General features: G+C 36.2%; 1 protein-coding gene across 5 annotated transcripts in view; it reads right to left on the reverse strand.

Moving 5' to 3' along the window:
- Positions 1–26,964, reverse strand: part of stxbp5b (syntaxin binding protein 5b (tomosyn)) — a 35,754-nt gene that overhangs the window by 3,038 nt on the left and 5,752 nt on the right. For 2 of the 5 annotated variants that reach the window (XM_042773534.1, XM_042773537.1), the window contains exons 3-24: positions 17,216–17,297; positions 16,924–17,024; positions 16,164–16,298; positions 15,924–15,987; positions 15,733–15,816; positions 14,585–14,708; positions 13,152–13,230; positions 12,526–12,680; positions 11,796–11,868; positions 11,576–11,723; positions 11,432–11,499; positions 11,227–11,267; positions 10,703–10,923; positions 9,664–9,851; positions 9,319–9,444; positions 8,310–8,461; positions 7,286–7,348; positions 5,737–5,793; positions 5,591–5,638; positions 4,671–4,715; positions 1,449–1,688; positions 40–394 (exon numbers count right to left, since the gene is read on the reverse strand). In XM_042773534.1, coding sequence (XP_042629468.1) covers positions 40–394; positions 1,449–1,688; positions 4,671–4,715; positions 5,591–5,638; positions 5,737–5,793; positions 7,286–7,348; positions 8,310–8,461; positions 9,319–9,444; positions 9,664–9,851; positions 10,703–10,923; positions 11,227–11,267; positions 11,432–11,499; positions 11,576–11,723; positions 11,796–11,868; positions 12,526–12,680; positions 13,152–13,230; positions 14,585–14,708; positions 15,733–15,816; positions 15,924–15,987; positions 16,164–16,298; positions 16,924–17,024; positions 17,216–17,297 — 2,649 coding nt within the window. Of the gene's footprint in view, positions 1–39; positions 395–1,448; positions 1,689–4,670; positions 4,716–5,590; positions 5,639–5,736; positions 5,794–7,285; positions 7,349–7,527; positions 7,612–8,309; positions 8,462–9,318; positions 9,445–9,663; positions 9,852–10,702; positions 10,924–11,226; positions 11,268–11,431; positions 11,500–11,575; positions 11,724–11,795; positions 11,869–12,525; positions 12,681–13,151; positions 13,231–14,584; positions 14,709–15,732; positions 15,817–15,923; positions 15,988–16,163; positions 16,299–16,923; positions 17,025–17,215; positions 17,298–26,964 lie in introns of all 5 variants that reach the window. The other 3 variants (XM_042773538.1, XM_042773535.1, XM_042773536.1) reach the window with 3 other exon arrangements.

Here is a 26,964-nt window from a genome sequence, read left to right on the forward strand (position 1 = left end):
AATATTCAATGGCTTTGAATATCAGATTAATCATGTTACCTGAGGGTCATAATGTGGCCATTGGCACAGAAACAGGCGATGGCGACCCCTGTGGTCATTGTCACCACGTCAGCTCTAAGTACGAAGGAGGTCTCTGTGATGTTGTGTTCATAGACACAGTTTTGGGAGGGCAGTGCCACCACCTTAGCCTGTTTCTCTGAGCAGACCACAGCGTACTGACAGTCCGGGTTCTCCTGAGAAGGAGGCGAGGTGAGCCGGTGTCTCCGAGGCTGTTCTCTCTCCTCCTCAGGGGCGTTGGGCTCATACCAGGACTCGTAAACGTGGGGCAGAAGGATCCCGCTGGCATCCAGCTGGGCCATACGCAAAATGCCTCCCTTCAAGCGCACAACAGGACCTGTGATGACAGGAAGTCAAGTTCACTATGCACATTGTTTCAAAGCAACTTTACAGAAAATCATGATGTTAATGTTTATAATATATTCATGACTTAAGATCACATTTAGCATGTTAGAGCTGGGCAGTAATACATTTTGCAATGATACAAGCAATTAAGCAGTTGAGATTTACTATATAATGTAATGCCTTAAGTGAGTAAAATATCTGTATGCAAATAAAGTTCGACATACTTATATAGCAACTATATAAACAATCACATAGCCAAGAATTGCTTCATAACACTTTACGTGGGTGTATTATATACATGCAAATAAAGTTTAATATACTTTAATATACTAATATATCCAATTTATATAAAGAGCTGGGTGATAATATAGTTACATTTTGTGAGATTTGCTATATTGTATTTATGGCTTTACGTGAATATACTGAATGTATGCAGGTCTCTTTTCCCATCAGCAGCTGTTTCCATCCAAAGTTCCGAAATTAATATAAAGCTGCAAATTTAACTTGTGCAAAACAATACTGCATAAAACATTGTGAATAAAGCACTGCTTCCATCTTATGTTCAAGAGAACAAAATCATCACTTCCTGGGAAACTTACTAATTTCAACAAGAATCCATGCGACTGGAAGTTTAGTGCTGAGACGAAAATTTCCTCATGCAGATTTTGGTACATTCAAGTTGATCACACAAATGTTGACTCACTGAGTTTAGTTTGAAAGTGACTTTTGTCTGACTTGTGCTTCATACATCGCTAAACTATTGACAACAGTGTGACCGCACCTTTAGACCAGTTATCTAATCACATGATCTACTGAGGCAAAGCCACATGAGTTTTTTGTTGCACATCTAGAAATGTATTCGCTGAATGTGTTTCCATTGTAGTTTATGTGCATGCCTCCTTATCTGAAAAAAATAGTCTGCTTCCATTAAGCACATATGTTTTAATGCACATTTTAAGATTTTACATGTATTAGCATTTCCACTTTGTTTGTTTTTTTATGTAATATACCAAAATTTTGCTTTACAGATGTAAAGCAAGTCTTACCACAGAAAGAGACGCCCACAGGCTGTTGCATCCTCTGCTCTGGTGTGGAGGGCACAGTTAGGGCGATGGCCAGCATGCTACCCAATGAGGTGCCCACCCACAAGCTGGGCACTGCCACAGTCTCACTCTTCTTGGACAGCCAGTCACAAAAATAGAAGGAGGAAATGACCTCACGTGACTCTCTGTCAATGCTGGCCACACTGGAGCTGCGTGAGCGGCTGAACGAGTTATCCCTGGCGTCTGAGGACACGGTGACCCATCATGGACAAAAACACAACAATAAGAGGAAAATTAGTATGACTTTTTTCAAATCAAGTCTGAGCCACCTCAGGACACCTGAAATCAAAGGACAAAAATAGCTTAATAACCATTAAGCAGTTAATATTCTGATGATATATTCTTAGTAAATAAATAGCATTAATACAAACTTTATGTTTCAGTGTAGTGTGTAAGACATACAGCAACTGCACACAAAACCTTGCCATGAAATCACCATAACATTTCCATTCAATAGGAACAAAACTTGCAATCACTAATAACAGAACATTGTTATACTGTTTTATTTTCACTCTCAGAGACCCAAATCCATTCAGATATCTTTCTGGCAAGCCTATAACACTAAATTTAGTATAAATGCACATTCTAAAAGCAATGCAAAGATGAGTCTCACCAAAACTGATAAAAACATGTCTGGCTCATGTTTCACTCCAAAATCAAAAGAAAAAATAATCAACTATTTTCTGCATAAAGACTAAAGCCCGACCGATATATCGTTTAACCGATATTATCGTCCAACATGAGCCTGTCTGTCGAATATGCCTCCGATATATATATATATATATATATATATTTTATAGAACATATAATGCAGATTAAATACTTCTGAATGGTGTAATTACTTAGTTTGTCTGTGCTCCATTGTTTGCTACTGGTGATCCAGGTCACTGTCACTGCGTGGATGAGCTCACACTTCACCCGAGTCCGCTGCTTCAAATAATCTGCCCACCACCCACCCGCACCTATTTGATCATCACATTACAATGATTCTAATGCTTAGTTTTGCATGATAATACGATGAATGGATGGTTAATTTTTAACAGCAAATTCAGTGACGTTAGAGAATAGAGCTGATCTGTGCATCACGTCACGTGTCTGCGGCACATTAAAGCCTGTGTTATGGCCACCGGAGCTGATAGCGAGCACATAGTCAATGCTGGTGTTTTTATTGTAGAATTCTATTGTATTTTGTCGCGCCGCTCACGTCCAGTGTAGAATAGAACCCATCATAATCAGTGATGTTGTCTACACTGGATGCAGTAAACTGATGCCTTGTTCTATTTATGACGGTCGTTTTGTCGTGTTCTGTTGTGGCACAGACATGGTGTCAGCATAGTTTGTCAGTACAGTCAGTACGTAGCAGATGAAAAAGTTAGTATCTTTCTGCAGTCCAATAGACGGCAGTGTGGTGGTGGCTTGAGTCTGTTGAATGGTGATTTAACGCTACGTCGTCACCTAGTTGGAGAGACTCAATGCTGAAGTAAATAAACAACAATGTCCCCGTCTTTTACTCTCACAATGAGCTTATCATATGTTTACTACATTAGTAGGGCCCTATGATTTCTGTGATGCAGAAAACATGGATGGAATCACATAATCCAGTCATAAAAACATAATTTACTGTATAATGCAGAATCTCATGGAAATTGTCTTATTTTAGATGAATAAATATGTCAGTACGTTTATATAGACTTTGTGAATATTAAACTGCAAAAATATGATTTAAAATAAGAATGTTCTGCATGCTCATTGGATTACCAGAAAATGCACAAGATAGAGTTTGTGGGGAAAAAATAATTATTAATTATTATTATTTATTCATTCTAGATGTTTACATTTGGAAAAGCTGTGCTTCATGCATAAACCTGCCCATGTTCGTTTGGCAGTACATAGGCCTATGTTTGTCACATCATTATGAGTGTTTGATCACCACATTTGAGTTATCATTGCAAAAATGTGTTTATGTATATTTTTTTTGTTTATTTAGGATATTTTTTTTATTATATATAAAGTACCAATCAAAAATTTGGACACACGGATGGGAAGTGTGTCCAAACTTTTGACTATACAGTAATATAGCCTACACATAAAGAATATCGGCCGATATATCGGTATCTGTCTTCTTACTCCCTTATATCGGTATCGGCCCCCAAAAAACTCATATCAGTCGGGCTCTAATAAAGACTGCATAAAACCAAAAAATCAAAAAAAATATTTTGGGGTGAAATATGACCCAAGCTTTTTTTGTTTGTGAGATAAAATGTCTGAAATGTGTTAGTAAACTTAAAAAAATAAAAAAAAATAAAAAATTGATGTGTTTTATATGTATGTGTGTATTTTGGGATGATGAACATTTTTTTGGGTTTTGTGTAACGTTTCTGTATTGCACTAATAATATCATACTTGAATCTGTTTAAAATCAGACTACGGAGAAAGAAAAGCTGAGGGAATGTTTCAGTTTCACCAAAACCGACATTGGACGGCATCATTCAAGACAACAGGCAAAGCCCACACAGCAGGCTCCAGTGAGAGTTAGTATGAACCAGACCAGGTCAGGTCAGCCTAAAATAAGACCACTCACTGAGGTCACAGAATGAGGTCTCACGGAAAGACACTGTGCGCTGCTTCTTCATTTCCTTCACTGAACTCTGCTGTTTCTTACCAGGGAGAGAGCAGTGACGCTGTAACCTCCTTTCTACATGCACAACAGTGTAGAGTACATACATTGCACCTTAAAACATCTGTTCATTTTTCCATTCTTGCATGCAAGTCTAGAATCTTTATAGACCTGTACATTATAGGTCTATAGCACATGAAGCTAGAAGCTAGTGCATAATATCCTGGAAGCATGTAGGATTTAAAGTTATTTGCTGCATGCAAAATCATTGCATTTATTATCGCAGTGTCTATCATTTTAAATTTATTCAACTGCCACATAAAAACAAACCCAATGGTGACTCTTGTTTTTTTTTTAGACCTTTACTGTTTAAGTGTGCAGTTTAAGACCAGAATAAGATGCAAACTGAACCAGACTTTTTGCTGATAATCTACTGTATGTAGACCGATTAAAGTAAGGCCTAGTTTATGTCAGCATGGAAGAAATTCATCCCCTGCAAAAGTGTCACAGCTACTCCTAGAAACTAAAGTGAGAGAACAAACTCTTACCATCTTTATGATCAGCAATCATGTTAATTTTCCGGGATATCTTAGCTGGAAAAAAGAAAACATTGTTCTGAACACATAATCAAAGCCATTCATCTGGGAAATCATGGTTACTAAAGAAGTTAAATAAGTATTAATCGACCGGTTAAACAGAGAAATAAGCAGGTTGAGACAAAATTGATCAGCTGGAGGAACATGATGTAGAATGAAGCCAAAGAGCAGCCATAAGCCCATCAGCAGCCTTAAAATGAGATGTTTGATCATCTAGTATGTTACAATCAGAAGCAACTCGATCATGCCTGGAAAAATGCATTGAGATTAGTGGCAATGAAACCAGCACCGATCAAGAGTCAGAACACCAAGAGCCTCATTTCTCTTCTAAAAGTGTGGGTGTGATTGCCCTGTCTATGATTTCAGATGTTCAATAGAGATCTGTGTAAAAACATGGTCCAAATCAAAAATATGTTCAATGTCTGACATAATTTTCATCATCCTGTGTATTTTTTACCCTTGAAACGCACCAGAGCAGAGTAAAAGCCTGTTGAAAAAAAAAGGTTAGAAAAAAGCACTCCTACAGGAGATTTTGAAATGATGAGAATAAACCAGTTTTAGTCTTAAAAAACATCATGTGCAGTTTACAATCCATTTCAGGAAAAAAATATTTATAGAGTAACATGCAATTATTAATCATTCACTTTAACAGTGATAAATACGGCTCTCAAATAAGTTTTTACTGGTCCACCATTTATTGGCACACTCAACCACCAAGCAACAGACTCCAAAAGCTCTAGCTCAGCTCTACTAGACACTTAAGCGAACCCATTTTAATTTGTTTGGTTAGTTCATTTGGTTAGTGCACAAGAGCCCATTTAGCACAGAAACGGAGAGACCTTGACTGCTGTAATATGAACATTATACAGTACCAAAGTCATTGGCAACAGTCTTGGATATCCTCCTGCTTTTGGACTTCACTGAAAAATGTGTTAAATGGAACCAGTCAAAGAAAATAAAAGCTTTCCTAGTTCAAAAAAGCCTTGTTTCTAAAAGGTGTGTTTACAATGTACCATACCCTTGTCAATGAACGTTTGTTTGCTGTCTTCATCAGAATTGCACGGTGAACCGGAGCCTATATCAACAACACAGTCTGCATAATAATGTTATACAGCCCATGGATTCTTATGTAACTTTTGGCAACTATCTGCATATCAAAGTCAAATTCCTTGTAAATGAAATGTACTTAGTCAGCACACCTGACTGGGATTCTGATGACACTTGCAGAATTGTTTTAACTTTTTGCTGTGCTATAGAATTTTTAACTATAATAGAGCTTCACGTCCAATGCTTTGGCATTGCAGTGTTTATCAGTATGTCTGTCTATAAGTTGCAGTGTGTCTTTTCTGCATCACCAATGGAATTGCATTAGTTTGGCGGGACTACCAGTTTGTTCAAACCATGCCGACATGAGTCTTTAAGTTCAGTTTAGTGCTGCAGAAATGACATATTGCACCTTAAAAGCACATTCCACACAAAATGAACATGTCATCATGAACTCATCCTCATGTTGTTCTAATACTGTTTTATTCTCCTTTGTTAAACAAGTGGCTAGACATTTATTTTGGCTCGGCAACATGTTGCTTTGCATTTTATGTTAAAAACCTAATATATACATATATATATTAGAGGTCGACCGATATGGGTTTTTCACTGGCCGATGCCGATATTTAGAAATCAGGGCAGCTGATGGCCGATATATGATGCCGATTTTTTGGCCGATTTTTTTTTCTTTTTTTCATTCATCTCATAAAAGTGAGTTTGAGCAAATTATTATTGCCGGGTACAAGATAGTAATAGTAGTAGTAGCCCAATTTAGAGTAATAATACATTTCACATGCAAATGACTTGTTGCACTTACAGTATGAATATGATTACTTTCCGGCATCAATTCTAGTAGGGTAAAGCATAATTACGCTTTCGAAATGGGCTGTGTTGCCCTGCCATTAGCTGAAGCTGTGTGTGAACAAGCCGCTGCTGCAGAGTGTGAGCTGCTCCATCTCTCACGCAGCCTCAGAGGGAGCACCACAACAATGCTTAGCTGCCCGCCGTACGCCTGCCTATAAATCGGCCAAATCTGCAGCACAATCGGCCAATGAGGATTAATGAAAAAATTTCAAAAATCCACTGATTAATCGGCCGGCCGATCAATCGGTCGACCTCTAATATATATATATGGTTTGATGTCAGTGGCTCTCACATGTCATGTGACCACAACCATAATGAGATAGGAGGTCTGGTCTGTTAATCTCAGTTAATGTATAGATTCAGAATACTTGAAATACAGATGCATATTATATTTTCCATTTTTGGTGCTTGGCAGTATAAAATGAAAGTGGGTGGTGATTCATGAAAAACAAACATTTCTGTTCTGCCTCCTTCAATACATGTGTGGAACAACACAAGAGTGAGTAAATTATGACAAAAGCTTCATGTTTGGGTGAACTGTTCCTTTCAGGGTCTGTCAATCAACTCATCGGAAAACTACCATCAATCCACGCTCTCAATATGTTTTGTTTTTTTATCAATAAAATCTTACAATGCAGAAAGAATGAGGACATCTTTACCTGAAGTTGGTGATTTGCATCTCTCCTCTGGTGTGGCTGATGCATCATTACCATCACAAAGACCTGTTGAAAACAAACAAGTCTAAACCGAACAGCCAGCCTGATTTTACACAATGAACATCACATAACACTTAAATACGTCAACACAAAAATAGAGTATAGTGTTAAACAAAGAGAAAAAGAAGAATGCAGACAGACAAAAAGAGAAGGAAAAGACCTTTGATGAGTGCCATGTGACTTACTGAGGTAAGAAGAACGAAGCTTTTTCACAGATTCAGAATAAAAGTTAGAGAGGCCGGACATGCAAGACTTCTTATGCAGAGTGTCTTTACGAAACCACAGAGAGAGACGAATATTGAAAGGGTGAGACAAAACAATGACACAAATCAAATGAACAGCTCGAAGGCCTTTGTACTGACAGAGAGTCCACAGACTGAATTCAGGACAGTTTGGACATTTGTTCTGCTTGATTATTTTCAATTATCAAGTGAGGTCTAAAAATAATAAAGAATAATTGACATTAAATGCATAGCAATGCAAAGCATTAGCAGTTTAAATATTGTTTACTGTACATTAAAATTTAAATAAAAATTATGAATAAACTGCCTTTTCAAACACCACTAAAAATTGGTATTGGTCAGATTTTTTTGTATCAGTGCATCACTAACAATAATGTCACATGGCCTTAAATTCAGTCTGTTGGCATCTGTGTATTTCAAAGACTGAAACTCAGATGAGTGAACAACAAAAAGAACAAGCAAAGATATGGGACAGAAAAGAACAAACACCAGCAGCCCTTTTGGAGCATATGGATCAGATGATTTTCTAAGATCGCTGCAGATGGCTCCTCGTCCAGAGATGACCACCTGCAGTTTGAAGGATGCAGGAGCATCACGGTCCATAGACTGACACTGCTCATGATGAGTGTGTGCTTTACTTTATCAGACAGAAACACAGACTGACAACATGCAGAGGTTATGATTATTAGTAAGAAGACGAAGCTTTCTCTTTGTTGTCTGTTCACCTGCCGAGGGCTGTCTGGTTTTGCGGGGTGAGTGTGGTTGTCTGTGGTGAGGATCTGTTGAGCCATACAGCTCAGCGTTGCTCACGTTCACAAGGAGAGTTTTCTGAAGGTAATCAACCACTGCAAGTCCGTTACCACTGCCAAAAGCAACTCTGTAAAACAGAAACCGGTCAAAATTTTGGAATCATGAAGATTTATTAAATTAAGGTTTGGAATCATTAAAGATTTTTTTTTGCTCACCAAGGCTGCATTTATTCAATCAAAAATACAGTAAAAACAGTAATATTTTTAAATAGTATTACGATTTAAAATAAGTTTTCTGTTGTAATATATTTGAAATTTGTATTTATTCCAGTGATGCAAAGCTGAATTTTCAGCATCATTACTCCAGCCTTCAGTGTCACATGATCCTTCAGAAATCATTCTAATATGCTGATTTGCTGCTCAAGAAACATTATTATTAGCAATGTTGAAAACAGTTTTTGCTGCGTAATATATCTGCCAGCGGTTAAAGTATGGGTTTTATGTCAACATTTAATTGAAAATAAAATTGCCTATAAATAAAAAATGCCCTTAAGCATCTACAACTAAAAAGTAAACTGCTTTTTCTTAGCTTTGACAGTTTGCTTTACAACATTTGCACAGCATTGATTTAATCACTATTTCTATTCAAGGCTCCAGGACACACCAGATATTAAACTCCACCCTTAAACCTGCTACCTGAAAATATTAAACTTTAAATTCAGCAACAGATGAGTTTATGGTAATCAGATATAAGAGCATATTGTGGCTAATTACATTCATGCATTTCAATAGTGTTTGAGTAGTTCAAAATCTTAATTATTGTAATAAAGAACAATTATTCAAGCATGGCTGCTAGGTTTTAACAATATAAATCATGACAAATAAAACTTGTTTGAAAGATAATGAACAGCTGTTGTGGAAAGGAAGTGTTTTTAATTGCTCGGTAAAAACATCAGTAGCTTGTGCTGTCGTTTCGTGGACTTACAGGCCATATGCAGAGTTGACGGTAAGGCTGGTGATCTGTTGTGGTGGCTCCCCGCTGACCCACACCAGCTGAATGAGCAGCTCCACCTGGTAACCCGGAGACTGTTTGAGAGGAGAACTCCTGACCCTGGCCAAGTAAGACACGGGACCCAATTAACTACATGCTATTATAAGCACTGACCAAATCATGTGGGTCAAACAGCCAGACATTTAAGCAAAAATCTAGTCCACATGGCCAAATTTATGGCCCAAACCTGTGAACTTACACAGGAAAAGACCATTTCATTAACATGTGAAGTGATCAAAGTCTGAATTAGAGGTGAGTAAATCTGAAAACAGACTGTACTTGAGACAGGGCACGTTATCTCGCAGGCCGTCAGATGAGTTGTTGCTGCTGCTGGAAGGGTGGGACTGAGGCAGGCTGGTCTGAGGGCTGGATGAGGTTCCTGGGGTGGACACAGCCGACGCCTGCTCACCTCCGCACTCGGGAGACTCCACTTCATTCAGCTCACACTGCATACGCACCTCCAGGAGCTACAGACACAAGACAACTGTCATTAACTCTATACAAACATATGCAAGTTCACAGATCCATATGCCCATAGCTGGAGATACAGATTTCCATGAACTTCACAGCCAAAAAAAAAAAAAAAAAAGTTTAAATTCTGGAAAAAGAAAAAATTAAGAAAACTCAAAATTAAGAAACAGAAGGACTAACAAAGGAATACCTGGCATTAAAGGAAATATATAGGAGGAACATTAAGTTGAACTGCATATGGTGACACTGTTATCAACAGTTATCAAATATAAACACAATATTATGTTTTTATACACAGATTTCTCTTGTAAAGTGACTCACAACATTCATTTCTAATTGAGAGATCTCTTGGGGAGCCCTACTATTATATAATATTGCTAATCAGGACCCCAAAAGGAAGATTTCTTCCAGGCTCTTAAGTATAAAGAACAGTTTTACCAGCAATTAATTCCATTTGAAATATTTATGTGGAGCTACTTCCATGTTCATTTATTCAGTCCTGCGGTGTGACACCTCCTCATTAAAAAACAAGGTTTTTAACATTAATAAATATAAATAAGTGAGAGCTTTACTCATTTGTGTGGAAGCAGCATTTGGAAGTCTAACTGTTGGAAAACATGTGTCAAAACAACTTAATGTTCAACGAAATATCCTGCAGTGTGCATACTAAACTCCATCTAAAACGGCTTTAAACAACATTTTTCTAATTGCATTATAATCACCATGCAGTTTTTTGCAACCTCATATTAATATTAAGCATTTGTCATATAGCAGAACCATTTAAAACTAATACCTTGTTCATTTTTCAACTACACATATATACAATCTGTATTTAAATAGGTCAGACCTGAACAACTTCAGTGGTGACTTCCTGTTTGCTGAACCTGTACACTATGACATGAGCTGAGACTCCAGCCACACAGAGCACACGGCTCTCTGGACACCAGGACAGAATCTGGATGGCGAACGGATCTTCATCCACAATTTCAGTGCTGGATTTCTCCTCTTTACTGCGGGGCTTCTCAAACACCTTCGCTGTTTTCAGCTTATACAAAACCTGCAGCATTACTGACAGATACAAAAGATCATATTCATTATCTTCAATAGCTGTTGCTAAATGTTTTTTATTTGCAGATGGAACCTGCAAACTTCAACTCCATTTTCTGATTTAAAGTACAGAGAAATCTGCAAAATCTGTAAAAATGTCTTAAATGCAGCTGAGAGTGCTTTACTCTTATTGGTACCTGAAAGCAAAATCAAACTGACCAACATATTTATCTGATTATTACTATTTTTCCAACTCAAAATAATGCTGTAGATTGTACTTCTGACATAAAACATAAAAGTATGTTTTCTGAGACAGAAACTCACATGCTGAGGCATCCCAAAACTTGATCGATCCATCAGCATGCCTGTTGTTTCAAGAACAAAACAGAAGAAAACAATAACAGCCTGGCTCCAAACCGAAAATCATTTTTACTTCTAACACCAAAACTATTTCCCTCTCTAATCCAAATATTAAACGTGAAAAGGCTTCAGTACAGCAAAGAAAGCGTGTATGCGAAGTATTGCTTACCCAGTGATGATCATCTCTGAGAAACTTAGTGTTCCCTGGCCCCAGTTACCTCCACTTATGGGCCATTCCTGCATAAAAACACAGATTTGGATCAGCCGTTTTAGAACTATACATTTTCTTAAACAGCGGAGTGCAGAACGTTACCTTCTTACTGAACCCTTGTCTCTTCTGTCGGGAGCCCTCTGAGTAAAGTGCAGGAATGACTTCCGCTGGACAGTCCGCAAAATATTCGCAGCAGGTCACCGGAGACTCGTGGATGGACAGAGGATAAGGATTCTCAAAGATCGGATACCTGCACAGAGAGCTTTTTATAAAACAGCTGCACAAGCAAAAACAGCCTGTTTCACATTTGGCATTTACCCACCCAATTTGTGCAAGGTCAATGAGAACCAAATCCTTCTCCAGCAGGACAACAACCGCATAAGGCTCCTGGAAATCTGTGGGGTTACAGAAGGAATAATTATTTTAAACACTTAAATGGGACATTTTCACAAAATACCATTTATTTTTCTTACTTATCTAGTGATTTTTTTATTTTGATGAATGCTTTTCATAACTAGATTTTTATTTTGGTTCTTGCATAAATGACCTACTTTGCAACAACTTTCTGGTCTAAAAATTATTGTTTGTTAAAAGAAAAGAAATCTAAAGTCTTTTTCCCCCATTACATTGCCCAGCGTAGAGCACACTGTCTAGTTTTAATTCATCAAGATATAACTACAGAAATAAATAAATAAATAAATAAATAAATAAATAAATAACATCAACACGTCATATATATGATTCATCTGATTAAAAGGAGTCTAAAATATTTTTTTCCATTATATCGCCCAGCCCAACATACAGATCTTAGTCCATTTCTAATTTGTAAAGTTTTAACTACAAAAAAAATTTAAATCATTAAATAATATAAATAATAATACAAAATCAAAAAAAATTATATACTGTATATGAACATAACTTTAAAAAAATGTAAATCAATGCTGCTTTGTTTTCTTTAATTGTATTTTGGCTCTGTTGTTTTTAAAGTCACTGTTAATTATACAGTAAACGTTATGGGAGCAAATCCAGCGATAGGTGGGGCAGTGACTTGCCGTTTGGATATGGGGTTTCACACAGCGTAAGGAAATCCACTATGGGGTAGTCCATCTCCAGCACTGCAGTGCTTTTCCCATGCATCACAGTCAGACAGGGTCGCCTACCCACTGTATCATATGACAAACCTCCACACAGTATCATGAATGGGTCCTTAACAAAACAAATGAACAAATCTCATTTTTCCAAGATGCAAAGAGAAGCCGAGCCGGAAGCTTCATTCAGAAAGAGTGGAATGAAGAAAATGATTAAAACCCATACAAAAAAAATATTGTCATATTAGCTGTATCTATGTAGGTCTTCTGAAAAACATCATGTCATCCCTGTAAAACCCATAAAACAGAAGCATCTATGCCAGACAGTCTCTCGCAATGCGAGGTTGCACAAGTCTCAAACCAATGCATCATGCTCTGTTTGCTTCCTGAATGCAACCCTGAGAAATTGTATTGCGATATTAGCTTTATATTTTATGTCAGTCTTCTGAAAAACATCATGTCATCTCCTTAAAACCATAAAACTGGATCACCTGTGCCAGACAGTGTCTTGCAATGCAACATGTGTGATGCATCATGCTCTGTTTGCTTCAAGAATGTGACCCTGAGTTCAGCTTCCACTGACACCTTACCCTGCCCTGGTAGTTTTGTACTCCACTTTCAGGATGGGTTTGCATGGCTCCGGCTTCTTTCCATCCTTAGGCTGTTTACCTGGGAGAGAATATTGCATGTTAAACAAGGTGTGCAAATAAATATGCCTTCAGGTATTTTTATTTCATTTTCTATCGCCAGTATCTATGTATTTTTATCATAGGTACCAAAATAAATTAAGGGTAGAAGTCTTAAAGCTGCACTCTGTAACTTTTGGGGCTCGCGTCAGGTGGAAGAACAGGTGGAAGTACTTTTTTGTGTTTGCTTCTTTTGTGTGTTTAGATGGTATTGTGCTACTCTGCAGCGTTGCCGACCCCAACCAGACTAAAATAGTCCAAATATAAACACTTATTATAGGTGTACCGTAGTGATTCAGGATAAGACAAAAACACGGTTTGGAAAAAGATTCATGATGTACTCACTCATTATATATATTTTTACATTTTCAACACAAAACAACACTGTGGCACAGCCCTGAGTTGATTGGACCAGAAGACCCGGGAGCGGTGGATTTTGTTTATACTGGAGAGAAGTAGCTCCTGCTACAATGTTCTCCCGCCATACGCGAGCCCCAAAAGTTACCGACTGCAGCTTTAATGCATCTCATGGTTTGATTTTAATCCATGGAGTCATAATTTGATTCCAAAACCATTTTCGATGCACCTATTACTCACTTATAAATACTGATAAATTTCTGTGGACAGTGTCTGCATTTTTAATTAAGAATCATGATGCATTTATAAAAGGTTTGCTTTGCTTCAGCCGTAAGTATATGATGTTTTTAGTGGGAAAAAAACTGCATTATTAATTTTCTTCCCTATTTAATGTGCAGTGAAAACTATGGACGCTTTTCACATTTCCAGGGTTTTCAGAAACAGAAGTTGTCATAGTTGGGTAAACTTCTATAGTGGTGAACAACAACGCAAAATATAATTTTTGCTCTCCCATTTGCACTAATAGCAAAAATCCATGATAGCAATTGTATGACTTTACAAATAAGGAAAAAAGTATAGATTAAGAGATTAATAACATTGGTCAGAGAAGAGATCACTCCTTTCAGCCGTTGTGTTAGAAACACTCACACAGTTAGTTAGCATTAACCATTTTTGTGTAATTGAATGCCATGGTAATGAAACACAAATTATGATTTTAAAAAATATATATTATTTTATGGAAATACACATGACTTTTAAAATCATTTATAGGCTGACTGTCTGAAATTATAATGACTTGTTAAAAACATTGATCTTTTTCAGAAACCTGTTTGGAAACCATCATTTTTATTTCACTGGTGCTGCTAACGGAACTCAAATGACACACTTCCCCCTCTACGGTCTTTCGATATTTATTCTGTGCTCCCTGAAGCGCTCAACCTGAGGAACTTGGAAGGGAGTTTGTTTGGGCAGAAGCTTACCATGTGGCGTAATGATCTGGGCAGGCTTGGCAGGAGCGCGTATATTCCATGTGGTAAGCGTGCCATCCGAGTGACTGCACACAAACTGTTTGCCCTCGTGATGCCAAGCCACAGAGTGGATCGCCTACATGCCAAACAAAGGATGAGTTATCAACCACATTGAAACCAGGTCAGGCAAACTATGGTTCATGTGTTGTGACAGTAAATATGAGTCAACAAAAACAAACAACTTAGTTCCGTTCCTCATAGATAACACAAAGGCTTCTGAAAAAAGGTTACTTCCTTTAGACTAGAGTTGTTTAAATGAGTACTCTATAGATACTTTTTTGATGTTGTAAATAAAACAAAGGTTATTGGTCTATGTTTTACAAGAAAATGCTATTTAAAAATGTTGTGATTATCAATATGGCTTTAAAATAATAAGAATATCAATTATTATTTTTAGTAGTAGTAGTAGTAGTAGTAGTAGTAGTATTTTTATTTTTTACTAAATAAAAATATAAAAACGACTTAAAACAAAATATTAAAACAAAACTAATATTTAAGAAAAAAACATTTATTTTACATTACAACTGTAAAATAACAATGTTAATATTCATCTTAATTCTTTCATTTTCAAACATATAAACCAAGAAAATACTTCAAAAATGTTTTACTTGACTTTCTTAGTAATTAATTGTGAAATTTACTATCAAGTGAACATTTTTCCCTATTTTTTAATTGTGATGTGCAACTTTTAATGTGTAATTTACTGTCTTATGATGTGAACAGCAAGTTACCACCAAAAATGTTATACTGTAACATATATATTTTAAAATTAAACACGTGAATGGAAGGTTAACTGGAAATGTACAGCTGTTAATGAATTTTAAAGTAAAGTTTATTGTATTAAAGAAAATAACAAGAAATTATTGTTGTGGTTTTTTTGTTTTTTATCTATTATGTCTTATGTGTGTTTTTGGTGTATATCATATCTATTGTGGAGTTTTTTTTTTTTTATTTTTGTGTGTTTTAGAGAAAAAGTGTTTTTATTTTTTTTAAACAATGCTTCAAGCCTGTCCGAAATTTAAAAAAAAAAGACCTAGACCTCAAAAATGTGACATCCAGCTAGGATGACTGGTCCATATCCTACAATAACAAAGCCTCACCTCATCATAGCTGTACCGATAGTCAGCTTTCTTCGATTTCAAGTCCCACAGCACAACTATGCCACACTCAAAACCAATTAAAAGCTGCAAAAAAGAGAGACAACTTTTCTGAAATTATGCAAACCGAAAGCCGAGCAATCAGTAAGTGTTTGTGGGAATATATTTAATCCCAAAGTGTTAAGATTTCATACTTTCCCTTCGTCCATAGGGTTATCGCTGATATGAACTACAGGTCCAGGGTGAGTCTTTGAGGAACTGTTGAAGAGAGGTGAGAGTTTGCGCAGAAAATATTTCAAGGTGGTATGCAGAGTTCATGCATGATGACCTTGAGTAAATATTTGTACATAAGACCTTTAATTAAAATCTCTCAAAGCCAAGAGTAGAAGAAAACACATGAGAATCACTGGAGATCACTGTTTCTAGACACTCACAGTTCAATGGCTTTGTTCCACATGATCACATAGCCTGAGAGGGTGAAGGACTCCACATTGACAATGTGAATGTTCCCTCTTTCCGTGCCAACGTACAGCCATTTACTCTGAAACGGCAAATGGCAAAACGTGATCCTGCCAAAGACAAGGAGAGAGCTGACCTTAATCAAAGTGAAATATTCCCTGTGATTATCTCATACGATGGCGAGCATTTGACTGATTTGTGCCTCGTGACATTATTAAGGATGAAATGGCAAAAACAGCAGAGCGAAATCTGGCAAAATGAATGAGTCACGGTTGATAAATCAACTGGTATTGATGTGGACGACTGTGCATTACTGCCATTGTGTGTCTTCTGAATTGGACACCAATCAAGACTATATGCATTTGAGGACACTTGAGAACATTGTCCTGCCCTCTCGTCTCTGAACAAACATTTATTTCAAGCCTTCATGGTCTGTTGGTTAACAGAAAACATAGAAACTCAAAAGTACATTGCTACTTAAAAAAAAAGACAAAAACTTTGAAGGCCCAGTTAAAGGTCAAATTTTGTATTTTCTGATGAAAATGTAAGTGGTGTTAGCCTGTGCAAACCTCCCTGCCACAAAACTGCAGGGAGCCCTTAAAGTGCTTCTCATCAAGTAAGGGAAGACGTTTGGTGCATGTTGTGTTCCCAAATGCATATAAAAGTGACCCATTCTCAGTGCAGATGCCATATCACAACAGTTGTGCATGGTTTATTTGTACACAGGATGCTTACCTCTCCCGATTAAATTTAAGAGAATGAAGGATGGCTGGAAGTTTTTGCCTCAGATTCCACAAATGAATACTGTCATCTGCCAAAGCGCTAACCAGCGCCCCCTATGTACCAAACACACAAAAATTACTGAAATAAGAGAGCTCTACATTTGTAATTCATTACATTTTGAACAGATTAAAAGACTAAATATTCAACCAAAAGGTACAGGCAATGTCAGGACTGGAAGAGGGATAAGACGTGGAGAAATCTAGGAAGAGGAAATCACTAAACAGATGGTCAGGGAAGAACTCACTTCATTGACAAGAAACTCCAGCTGGATGACAGCCGATCCGCTCTCATGCTGGCAGAAACACTCCACTCCTGCTCGACCGAATCTGTAGACTCAGTTAAGGTACATACATCTCTGAACACCTTAGAGTCCCTTTCAAATGGGCTAAACACAAAATATGACTACTGTATATAAATGCATTGCATAACTAAAGGGATATTTCACTCACGCTCATATAATTAATTGTGCCCTCATCTGATTATCACATGTCAATTCGAGAGAAAACATCTTGGAGATTTGCACTAAAACTCATCAGTTTTCATTGTACAGAAAATAGCACACTGTTTGACCAAGATTCTCCTTTTTCAAGAAAGAAAGAAAAAATACAGGATGCATTGTAATAGAGAGACTACAGATTATGCTCTACTGTAGGACTATTTAAATGAACAGCATTAAAAGATAAGCACCTTCATGTACATTTTACCATAAAAAAAGACCTCTCAATATGTTCATGTTACTTCAGAACAACCCACAGACAATGTAAGTCACCAGGGTTCGGCAATAGAGGCAAACTGTGTTCCCAGAGGTCTGTGCGTCATATTACTGAGGGTCTTGTCCATTCACTTAACTAAATGGATTACACAAAGTCCCTTATTAGAGTCTTAAGTCTTCTCTGTGAATGTTGCTTCAGTCCTCTGGAGTAATGCACTGTAAAAATGCTCCCACAGAGCCCTTCTCCAACAGGACAACAACGACTGTCTCAATTCATATTCACCAGCAGCACTGTGTTGCACTGCATGCTTTTTTATGTTAATTTAGGCACAAATGCAAGTACTGTTCCATTTCAGGTGGCAGATTCCAACCTTTTATAATGGGTGAAGAAACTGTTGTGTTGTTGGATGTTTATGCTAACGAGAGCTCTTTAGATTCTCTGTTAGATCGTAATATCATTCAAACACAGCCAAAGAAAACCCACAGATACTTTACACAGCTTACACTCTTATAAAGGTTACAAAAATGAGTTTTCACAGTGATGCTATTAAAGAACCATTATGGGTTCTCCAAAGAACCTTACAGTGAACAATTCTTAAAAGAACCATTTTTGATTAGTGTGAAGAACATAAAGAACCTTTTGTGCAATGGAGAGGTTCTTCACTGAACCATAGATGTTAATAAAGAACCTGTACCTGAACCTGAGTGTACGGTCAATGTCTGTATAATGTAACATACAATACGGGTGAGTACGAAGAGCCCTGTGGGCAAAGGCTATCTCACTCTCGTAATATCCTCAGATTAGAAAGCTTCCTATGTGCCAAATAAAATCACTAAAAAACAACATATGGACACTGTATGTTGTTGCCTCAGGACATCTAACACATCTCATGCCAGGGAATGAATGCTAAAACAGTTGACACTATAAACAGGAAATGGTTTTCTCATCCGTACTGAATCAGTGGTTTCCTGCAGCAGTGTACTAATTTCCTCTTGAGTGTCTTAACATATTTATAAGACCTGAGAGCCCTACAAGCACACAGCACCAGCTTACAGTATGTGAATCTTGACGGCGTCTAATACGTTAAATCTGTGTTCTTCGGTCACACGCATCCTACCATTGAAATGTACCATGTGTCTCTGTGAAACAGATCAATTATGGTAAACAACACTGCGCACATGAAAAGAGCCATTACACTGAACATGAACTCACCTTGCTTACAGCACCAGAAAGTGTAATAGGGCAATAAACTAAAAACTTGATGAAATTAATGCCTTTTTTATGCATTTAGTCTTGTTTATATTTCACTGTAACACGGCTTCTTTATGAAATACACTAGAGATTCACTGGTCTAGAAACTTACAATTAGTTAGCCACTATTATATAAGGTTCAAATCCCTAACCTATAAATTTGCTAACATTTATAACCTTATATTTTGCAAATTCAGTGAGTAACAAGGCACCAGACAACATAAAAAGTTGAGCTTTTTTACTTCCCTGTGGCCCCAGCCCTATTTATCATTGAGACAATATTAGAAAAATGGATATACAAGATATTATGGACATCAAAAGCTGTCAGGATAACATTAACATTTCAGCTGCAATCTTTGCACAGGCATGCACCAGCATTTTTATTATGGCAGGTAATAAGTACTATGGAAAAACGATAAGGTTTTGGTTTGTAGAAAAAACTGTGTTCTACTATATTATGTTATTTTGACGTAAAATGAAAAAAAAAAAAAAAATACAATAAAATATTACAATGAAATAGACTGAAATAGTTTTGGAGGGCCGAAATCACTTCAGACAGTGCCATTTAATTAGATTAGACATTACTTCTCTGATGATGTGTTTTGACTGTCTCAGCATCTATTTCATGCAAACAACATGGATAAGCTACAACAAGTAAAAATGTCAGCAATGTGGACCAAAAATAATGCTAAAATAGCAATATGCAAAATTTGTTTAGGTGAAACATCAAGATGGGCCTTATTGCAGAGGAATTTACCTTGACTGGCATACTGAGTTCAACCACCCAAATTTAACTACCAAAACTTTATTTTCAGTTTCAGTTTTCAGGTAAAATGTCCATTTTGTTAAATCATTATTAGGGATAGCATTTGGCTCTCTCCTACATTCATTTCTTGGAATGTGCTGATTGGAAACTGAACAGGAATGTTTACACAGCAGGTTTGCCTTCACCTTATTTGGCAAATGGACTGAATAAATAACAGAGGGCTGTTATAAATAAGTTGCACTGGACCACTGACTCATAATTTATTCATAACTGTAAGCATCAAGCCCTGGACCAGCCAGTTTCTCCTCGGCTTAAGCTCTCGGTGGCGCTGGATCAGAGCCCATGGTCAGACAGCAGCTCTCCACATTCCATGGGAGCCGGAGTCCAACCGAACAAACAGATCGCTGTTCGATTCTATTACTGGATATAATGATCACCACAAACCAGCATATAACACTCTTTCAGGAGAGACACAGAAGCGATAGAACCAAAGACAAATGCTGTCAATATATATTAAAGTTTTCATTTCCCTGAAAACCGAAAATACATTAGTAATTACATTTGGGTAACTCAGTATGCTGTTCAGGGTGTCGTGTTCTCGGGTGATATGAGTCAAAGACAAAAAAAAGACATATATTTGAATTTGCCCTGTTTAATTTCTTTTTTTTTTTTCTGAGCTTCCATTTTTTTCAGCAGGAAGTTTTTAAAATATATTAAATTATATTAATATATAATAACATTTAGTATGACCTCTAATCCTTTTATATATTTAATAAATCAGAATAAGTATGTTGTTTAATTTTTAGATAAATGTTACACTGAATACATTTTATTTTCACAAAAGTTATTTGAAACATTATACTCTTTATTTGCATTTAATTCACATTTTATGAATATAAAATCACTTTTGTGAATTTTATTTGACGTGGGCACGAAAATGGGGCGTCTCGTGTTTGACATATATATAAGCTGCAGACACTAACATCATCATTATTAAAAATTACTATGAACAAAACATAACAATGAACAAAAATATTTTTCTTAAAAATAAATTACTTAAAAAAATGCATAAACACTTCATTATAAACAAAAACAGAACAGAATGTATTTTCCCTTTTCTTTAAACAAATGGCTAACACTTGGTTGCACACTGGTGAATTATTGTTATATTTAAATTCACCTATAAATAAAGAGTTCAGATGCAAAAGCCTCTGTAAAGTACTGTCCGAAATTTTCATCTAAAATGAGCATTTTTATCAAGCTCCTATATTTGTTAATTTATTTCACTTTAATGGCATAGAAAAGGACCTATACATTGCCATTGAAGTAAAATGACTGAACCTAAACATAGGAGCCTGATAAAAATGCTAAGTTTAGAGGAAAGATTCAGACAGCACTTAGAGCCTTTTGCATCTGAACTCTTCAAATATACGTTATGGGGGAAAAGTTAACTGATTGATTGCATAAAATGCCAGTCAAATGGCCACTTCCTGTTTAAGTTGGCAATTCTTTGCCAGAATACACCATAGTCTGTGAGAATAACTTTAAACAGACCATCCACTAAACATAGGCTTGAGATGAATGCTGGAAAAGATGATTATGTGTGCATAAGCATATGTGAGGATCTAGATTCACTAAAATTAAACATTCCAGCTGGGCTTCAAACTAGGGACACTTCACAATGAGTCAGTTTGGGGCCAAAACAAAAATCACTGTCCTGTAGAGCAGAAGTTTGCTGATCTGTGAGGTTCCATCTGTATAAACTGGCCTAGAAAACACAAATGTGCTCCTTGTGTACATTTTCTTTAACTTCTTTCTTATTGTCTGGATCTTTTTTTTTTTTTTTTTTTTTTTTTTTGCATTGTGACTACTTTCATGCCAATTTCTCATTACAATAATGCACATTAATAAAATTTAAAAACCTACTGTAGTGCAAGCGTCTATGCTGATTATCAAAATAATCTAAAGCAGTGCAACAATAATCACTCCAACTCATTTCATTCTTTTGATTTTGGGTCAAAATATGATCTGGATGCAACACTATTATACACGCTAATAGGCGCAAACGAACAAAGCTCTGTAACGTTTCAAATGGGAAATCCACACAGAAGTTTTACTTTCTAAAGCATCACATTGCCGACCACAATGGGTGACACACTTCAAACAACAGGGGCTTCCGCTGAGAGCAAACAGCCATGCAATCTGATAAGGGTGCTGTCATACTATATGCCCTAATAATACAGGCCTCAAGAGCAAAAGATTACAAAGCAGCTAAAGCAGACAGACTTGTCAACGTTCCCTGCAACCGCTGACATTTGTTCCTGGGAACTAAACACTGCCAACACGGCAGTAAAGCAGCTCTCAAAAGAGAGAGCAAGGAGGAGAAAAGCACAGAAGAGGAGATGTGAATGAAGGTGAGATGACGTGGAAGGTGAGGACTAGTCAGAAAACTATCCAGAGCTCCAGAAACAATCAAAGCTTTACACACATGCTGGTTCAGCAAAGCACGAGGTTGTACATCTTTAATAAAACTGCCATCGGAGCATAATTAAAATTCTGTCTCTCTGGCCAAGAGCTGCTTGATTAGTTCATTAAATGAGACTTAAATATATATAATAAAAAACACAATCTATTAACTAGGAAAGGAAGCTCATCTAGACAAGATTCTTGGCTCAATGTCTTGCTGGAAAATTGTTAAAAGTTTGCCTTAGAGTGAGGAAGACAGACAATAGATAATGGCATTGCTACGTGATGATAGGGTCCTGATATGTGGTTGCTAAGGTGTTTCCGAGCAGTTGCTAAGCGGCTGTCAAGGGGTTCAGAGTTAGTCCTGTCGCGATTATTGATTTATCGTCAGATCATGGTTATTTGATCTTATCCCAATTATGTGAGAAAACCACACATTTCAATCATATTTTGCAATTTAAATAAGAGAAATTTAAGCATTTAAAGAAATGCCATCAAATGCAAGTAGTAAATAAAGAGGGAAAAAGGAATAGCCGGCAGAAAAAAAACAACAACAACAACAACATTTATTAGTAGGGCTGAACAATTAATTGCATTTGCGATAATATCGCGATATGAAAAACATGATTTTTCAATCGCAGAGGCTGCGATAACACTAGGTCACGTGACACGCGAGAGTAAAGAGGTGTGTTCTACTGGACTTGAAGATCGATCGGTGTATGACATCAAAGTACGACGAGAGAAAGCATAAGGAGACATCCGCTCTCTTAATTCAGATTTGACTGACACACTGGGATTCTGACCAGTGACTCATGCTTTCTAACCATATCTCCACTTTTCCCATTTATATATATATATAAATATAACATAAAAATAATTAATTACAGAAACATTATCAATTTTAACAGCACTAAAATAAATCATATGGGCCAATTTTATTATCATTTTTAATTTATTTTATTTATTAACAATTCCAGGTGGAACAAACAAACAAACAAACAAACTCTGTATAAGACTTGCACTTTAAGTGACAAACTGAACAGAACTAAATCATTACATAAATTATTTGTATGACAATTAATCATCAGCATCATCATGTGATCATGACAGGCCTGTTTTAAGTGGTTGCTAGGCATCACAAGACTGTTTAGATGTTCTCGTTGCTAGGGTGTTGATAGGCAGTTGCTAGGGCATTGCTAAGCGACATACCATAGACAAAGACAGACAGTAACATAATGGCATTGTTAGGTAGCTGTTAAGGTGCTTTGAATGGTTGCTAGGACACTGCTAGATAGATAATAAAAATATTAATATCTAATATCTTCCAATCTACAGCAGAATCTGGCAAGCTTCTTCAACGTGCTACTGCAAACAGACATGCACATACCACATTTATGACAAGCTCTGTGTGCAATGCAAAAAGCATAAAACTATTAAACTATTAGACTCCACGCCTTGTACTCTTCCCTTTCTCATCCCAGCTGAACTCGAGCCATTAGTAGGTTTCAGAGTGATAAAGTTGAGATAGGATCTGTCCAAACAAGATTAAGAACAGTAATCAAACAGGCCCTGGGTGCCTTAAACTCTGGAGGAGTCTCAAATGGCCGTTATTTAAAGCACTGGGAGTTGGATGCTGCCAACAGAGGCAACAAGAGCAGCATAAAGGACATGGTCTTAGATCATGAGGCAATCAACACTGAAACACCATTGATGATACTAAAAATAGCACTAATCAATTCAATTTATACCGCGCTTAAGCCTAATAAAAAAATTATTTGAGCATGAATCGTAAAGCGCCACTACCTACATAAATAAGCATGGAGAGAACTGAAGATGATATCAGTTTTCAGCACACATTTACTCCTCTTGGTGAGATCCGGGAGGCACTTCCTCATTCAGATACGTTTCTCAATCCACAATTCAGAGCGGTTATATATTAACTTGTTAACTGTCAGCGTCCTTGGTAGCAGGATGCTTGACACTCTTTTTTTATTGCCTTTTTGCCCAATCACATATTTTAGTAATCATCCTCATTTAGATATCATTTAAAAGCTTAAACAATCAAAAGCCATCCTGTGAAAATGGTTTTGTAATCTGACATTGCATTAACCTGAAAATGGTATCCTTTTAACAGGCTCCCCCTCTAGTGGGAGGTGTCAAGTGTCGTAATACAAAATTTACTAAAATATTTTATAATCAAAACCTTTTCTGATCTTAACAAAACACATTTTTTTAAAGGTCTGAGGCTCAAGATTCAATATTTGTTTTGTTTTTTTGGGATAAAAATAATATTGTGACAGAAATGTATATATTTGTGACACGAAAATGTGTAAAAAATTAAATCTCAAAGGAATCTAAATTTTTGTGATATCAACTTCAAATTTGGAAAAAAACTTAGGTCAACTGATTGATTAATTGGCATGATAGTTAATGGCTGGAAAAAAAATTCATGCCACAGAGCGCCATGCACACAGTTTTACATTAAATTACATTATATTTGTCCCAAACCGCTGTTAATGTGCATAAAGACTTGACCCTATGCTGGAAGTATCGTGCATTTTTTTAGCGAAACGTTTGTCTTTCTGTGGCTTTAATAAAGTCTATGTGCTTCTTATAGAGAGCTATAATATAGATGACGCTTCCTTCTTTCCGTTTTGCTCTGATTTGTCAAACACCAAACTTCAAATTCATCGACACCACATTGTTCATTCTTGAAGTGAACTTTTGCCTGTTTGGTGATTAACTGTTTTGGACCGCCACATGAATTTAATGCGTCCGGTATGTGCTGCCTTGTAGATGTGACACGGTGCTTTTTTTTTTTTTTTTTTTTTTTTCTCGGTGAGTGACCGTCATATTTTGTTATTTTGATTAGATAATCACTTGTTCTAAAATAAAGTGTGACAGTATACATACAATGTACATAATTTCAATGCTATGGCCTTTGTGTAGATATTTAAAGATGGCCTTATATAAGCATGACTGTATGGATTTATACTAAATGGTAACACTTTGTGTAGTTTTTTTTAGTTGGATTTATTTAGGTTTGTATGTTTTGTTTTATTTTCAACATTTAGCTAATACAATTTTAAAATTTAAAGTTGCATCTGTTAACATTAGTTTGTGAACTATGAACTAAATTAAAACAATGTATAATTTATATTTAATATGATTATATTTATTCAATTTTAAATGTGTGATTCAGTAAAAAAAAAATATATAAATATATTTTTTGCCATAAAGTTCAACACTGTTTTATCTATTTTAAAACTATCGGTTGATTAATCGGTTATCGTCAAGTGTGGTCCAACCTAGCGGTTGACCTCTATTTTGATTTTACAGCAATTTTAGATTCCAAAATATTTTGTAAAATAATTATTTTATATAAAATTAAAAGATTTAAGTACAGTACATTTTCTTTACAGTAAACTTCTTGACATGCTTACACTTCAGCAATAATCTGCTGATTCTCTTCTTTAAAAAGAGACCAATTTTAGGTCTGTATTCACTGCATTTTCACGTCTATGCTAAAAAAGGGAGGTGACTGTTGAGTGGTTAAACTTGAGTTATATGTTCTGTGTTTGTAATGTGTTCTGAGTTGTTTTTAGTGCATTGCTGCATGTTTACTTGTGATATTCTGGTCTCTAGATATGGCTCAGGACCCACTTTTTTATTATATATATATATATATATATATATATATATATATATATATATATATATATATGTATTTTTTATTATTTTTTAACTGATGTAAGATGTAAACATTGTAAATTGTGTTAAACAGAGCTGAGAGAACAACATTCTTGATAGAAGATGGAAGTATTATAAAATGAGAAAAAATATTTAATAAACAAACAAACATGAATGATGGATGTTTATATCCTCTGCAAATCTGATAAGATTCCTTTCTACAAGTCACCTGATTTGAGATCTCATTTACAGCATGTCTGCAGCACAAACACGTGGGACGAGTTACAAGGCAAAGTTAAATATTTTGTGTATATACAATTTTTATAGTTCTCTTCATATTAAGAAAAGCAGAAATAGTATATCCAATGTACTCTTTAGCACATTAGATGATTATGCTAAAAACAGGATTAATCAATTAAATGTATATCATGCTACAGCTTAATACAAAAAATTAGTTACATATAATTATAACCTACGCCAGCAGTCTTACAGCATTATGCAGTACTCATCTTTAGTGAGACGGTTGTGAAAAAAGAAAGGATGAAAGAAAGTTGCATTCTAAAACAACAGAAGGCAACTTCCTCATTTGGTAAACCACAGTGGTTTGTGGTGTTTCTATACACACACATGCAAAGAAGGCTTTCCTCATTCGACTTTACAATGTAAAAATGTTATGCTCGACCCAGGCTCAGGTTTTTCAAGTTTTTGCGGGTTAAACACAGAAGATTCTGATTTCTTGTTTTAAACATATCATAAATAAACACTTGTTTCTTAAACACTTTCATTGGCAGTGTTTGATTAAGCTTTCAAGTCTTTACCATGCATAAAACTTCATCAGATCAAAGTGCATAATCAGAACAAAAAGCATTCAACAATCATCTATTCGTAAATTATTCATGCATAAAACCTCACAAACGTTTGCTCCTTAGCTCTGTAATTTGGAAAAACATTACCAAGAGGCAACGAGACTGCATATTAAAGAGCGCCTAACTGTTTTCATGCCGCCAAGCATTTCTAACAAACTGCTAGTATTTAATATCAACCCAAGACAGCTGAAACTCCTCCAAACTCCTCAACGTCCAGCAAGGTTTCTATATGAAAACACAC

Source organism: Cyprinus carpio, chromosome A17 (assembly GCF_018340385.1).
Source record: "Cyprinus carpio isolate SPL01 chromosome A17, ASM1834038v1, whole genome shotgun sequence".
Classification (NCBI taxonomy): Eukaryota; Metazoa; Chordata; class Actinopteri; order Cypriniformes; family Cyprinidae; genus Cyprinus; species Cyprinus carpio.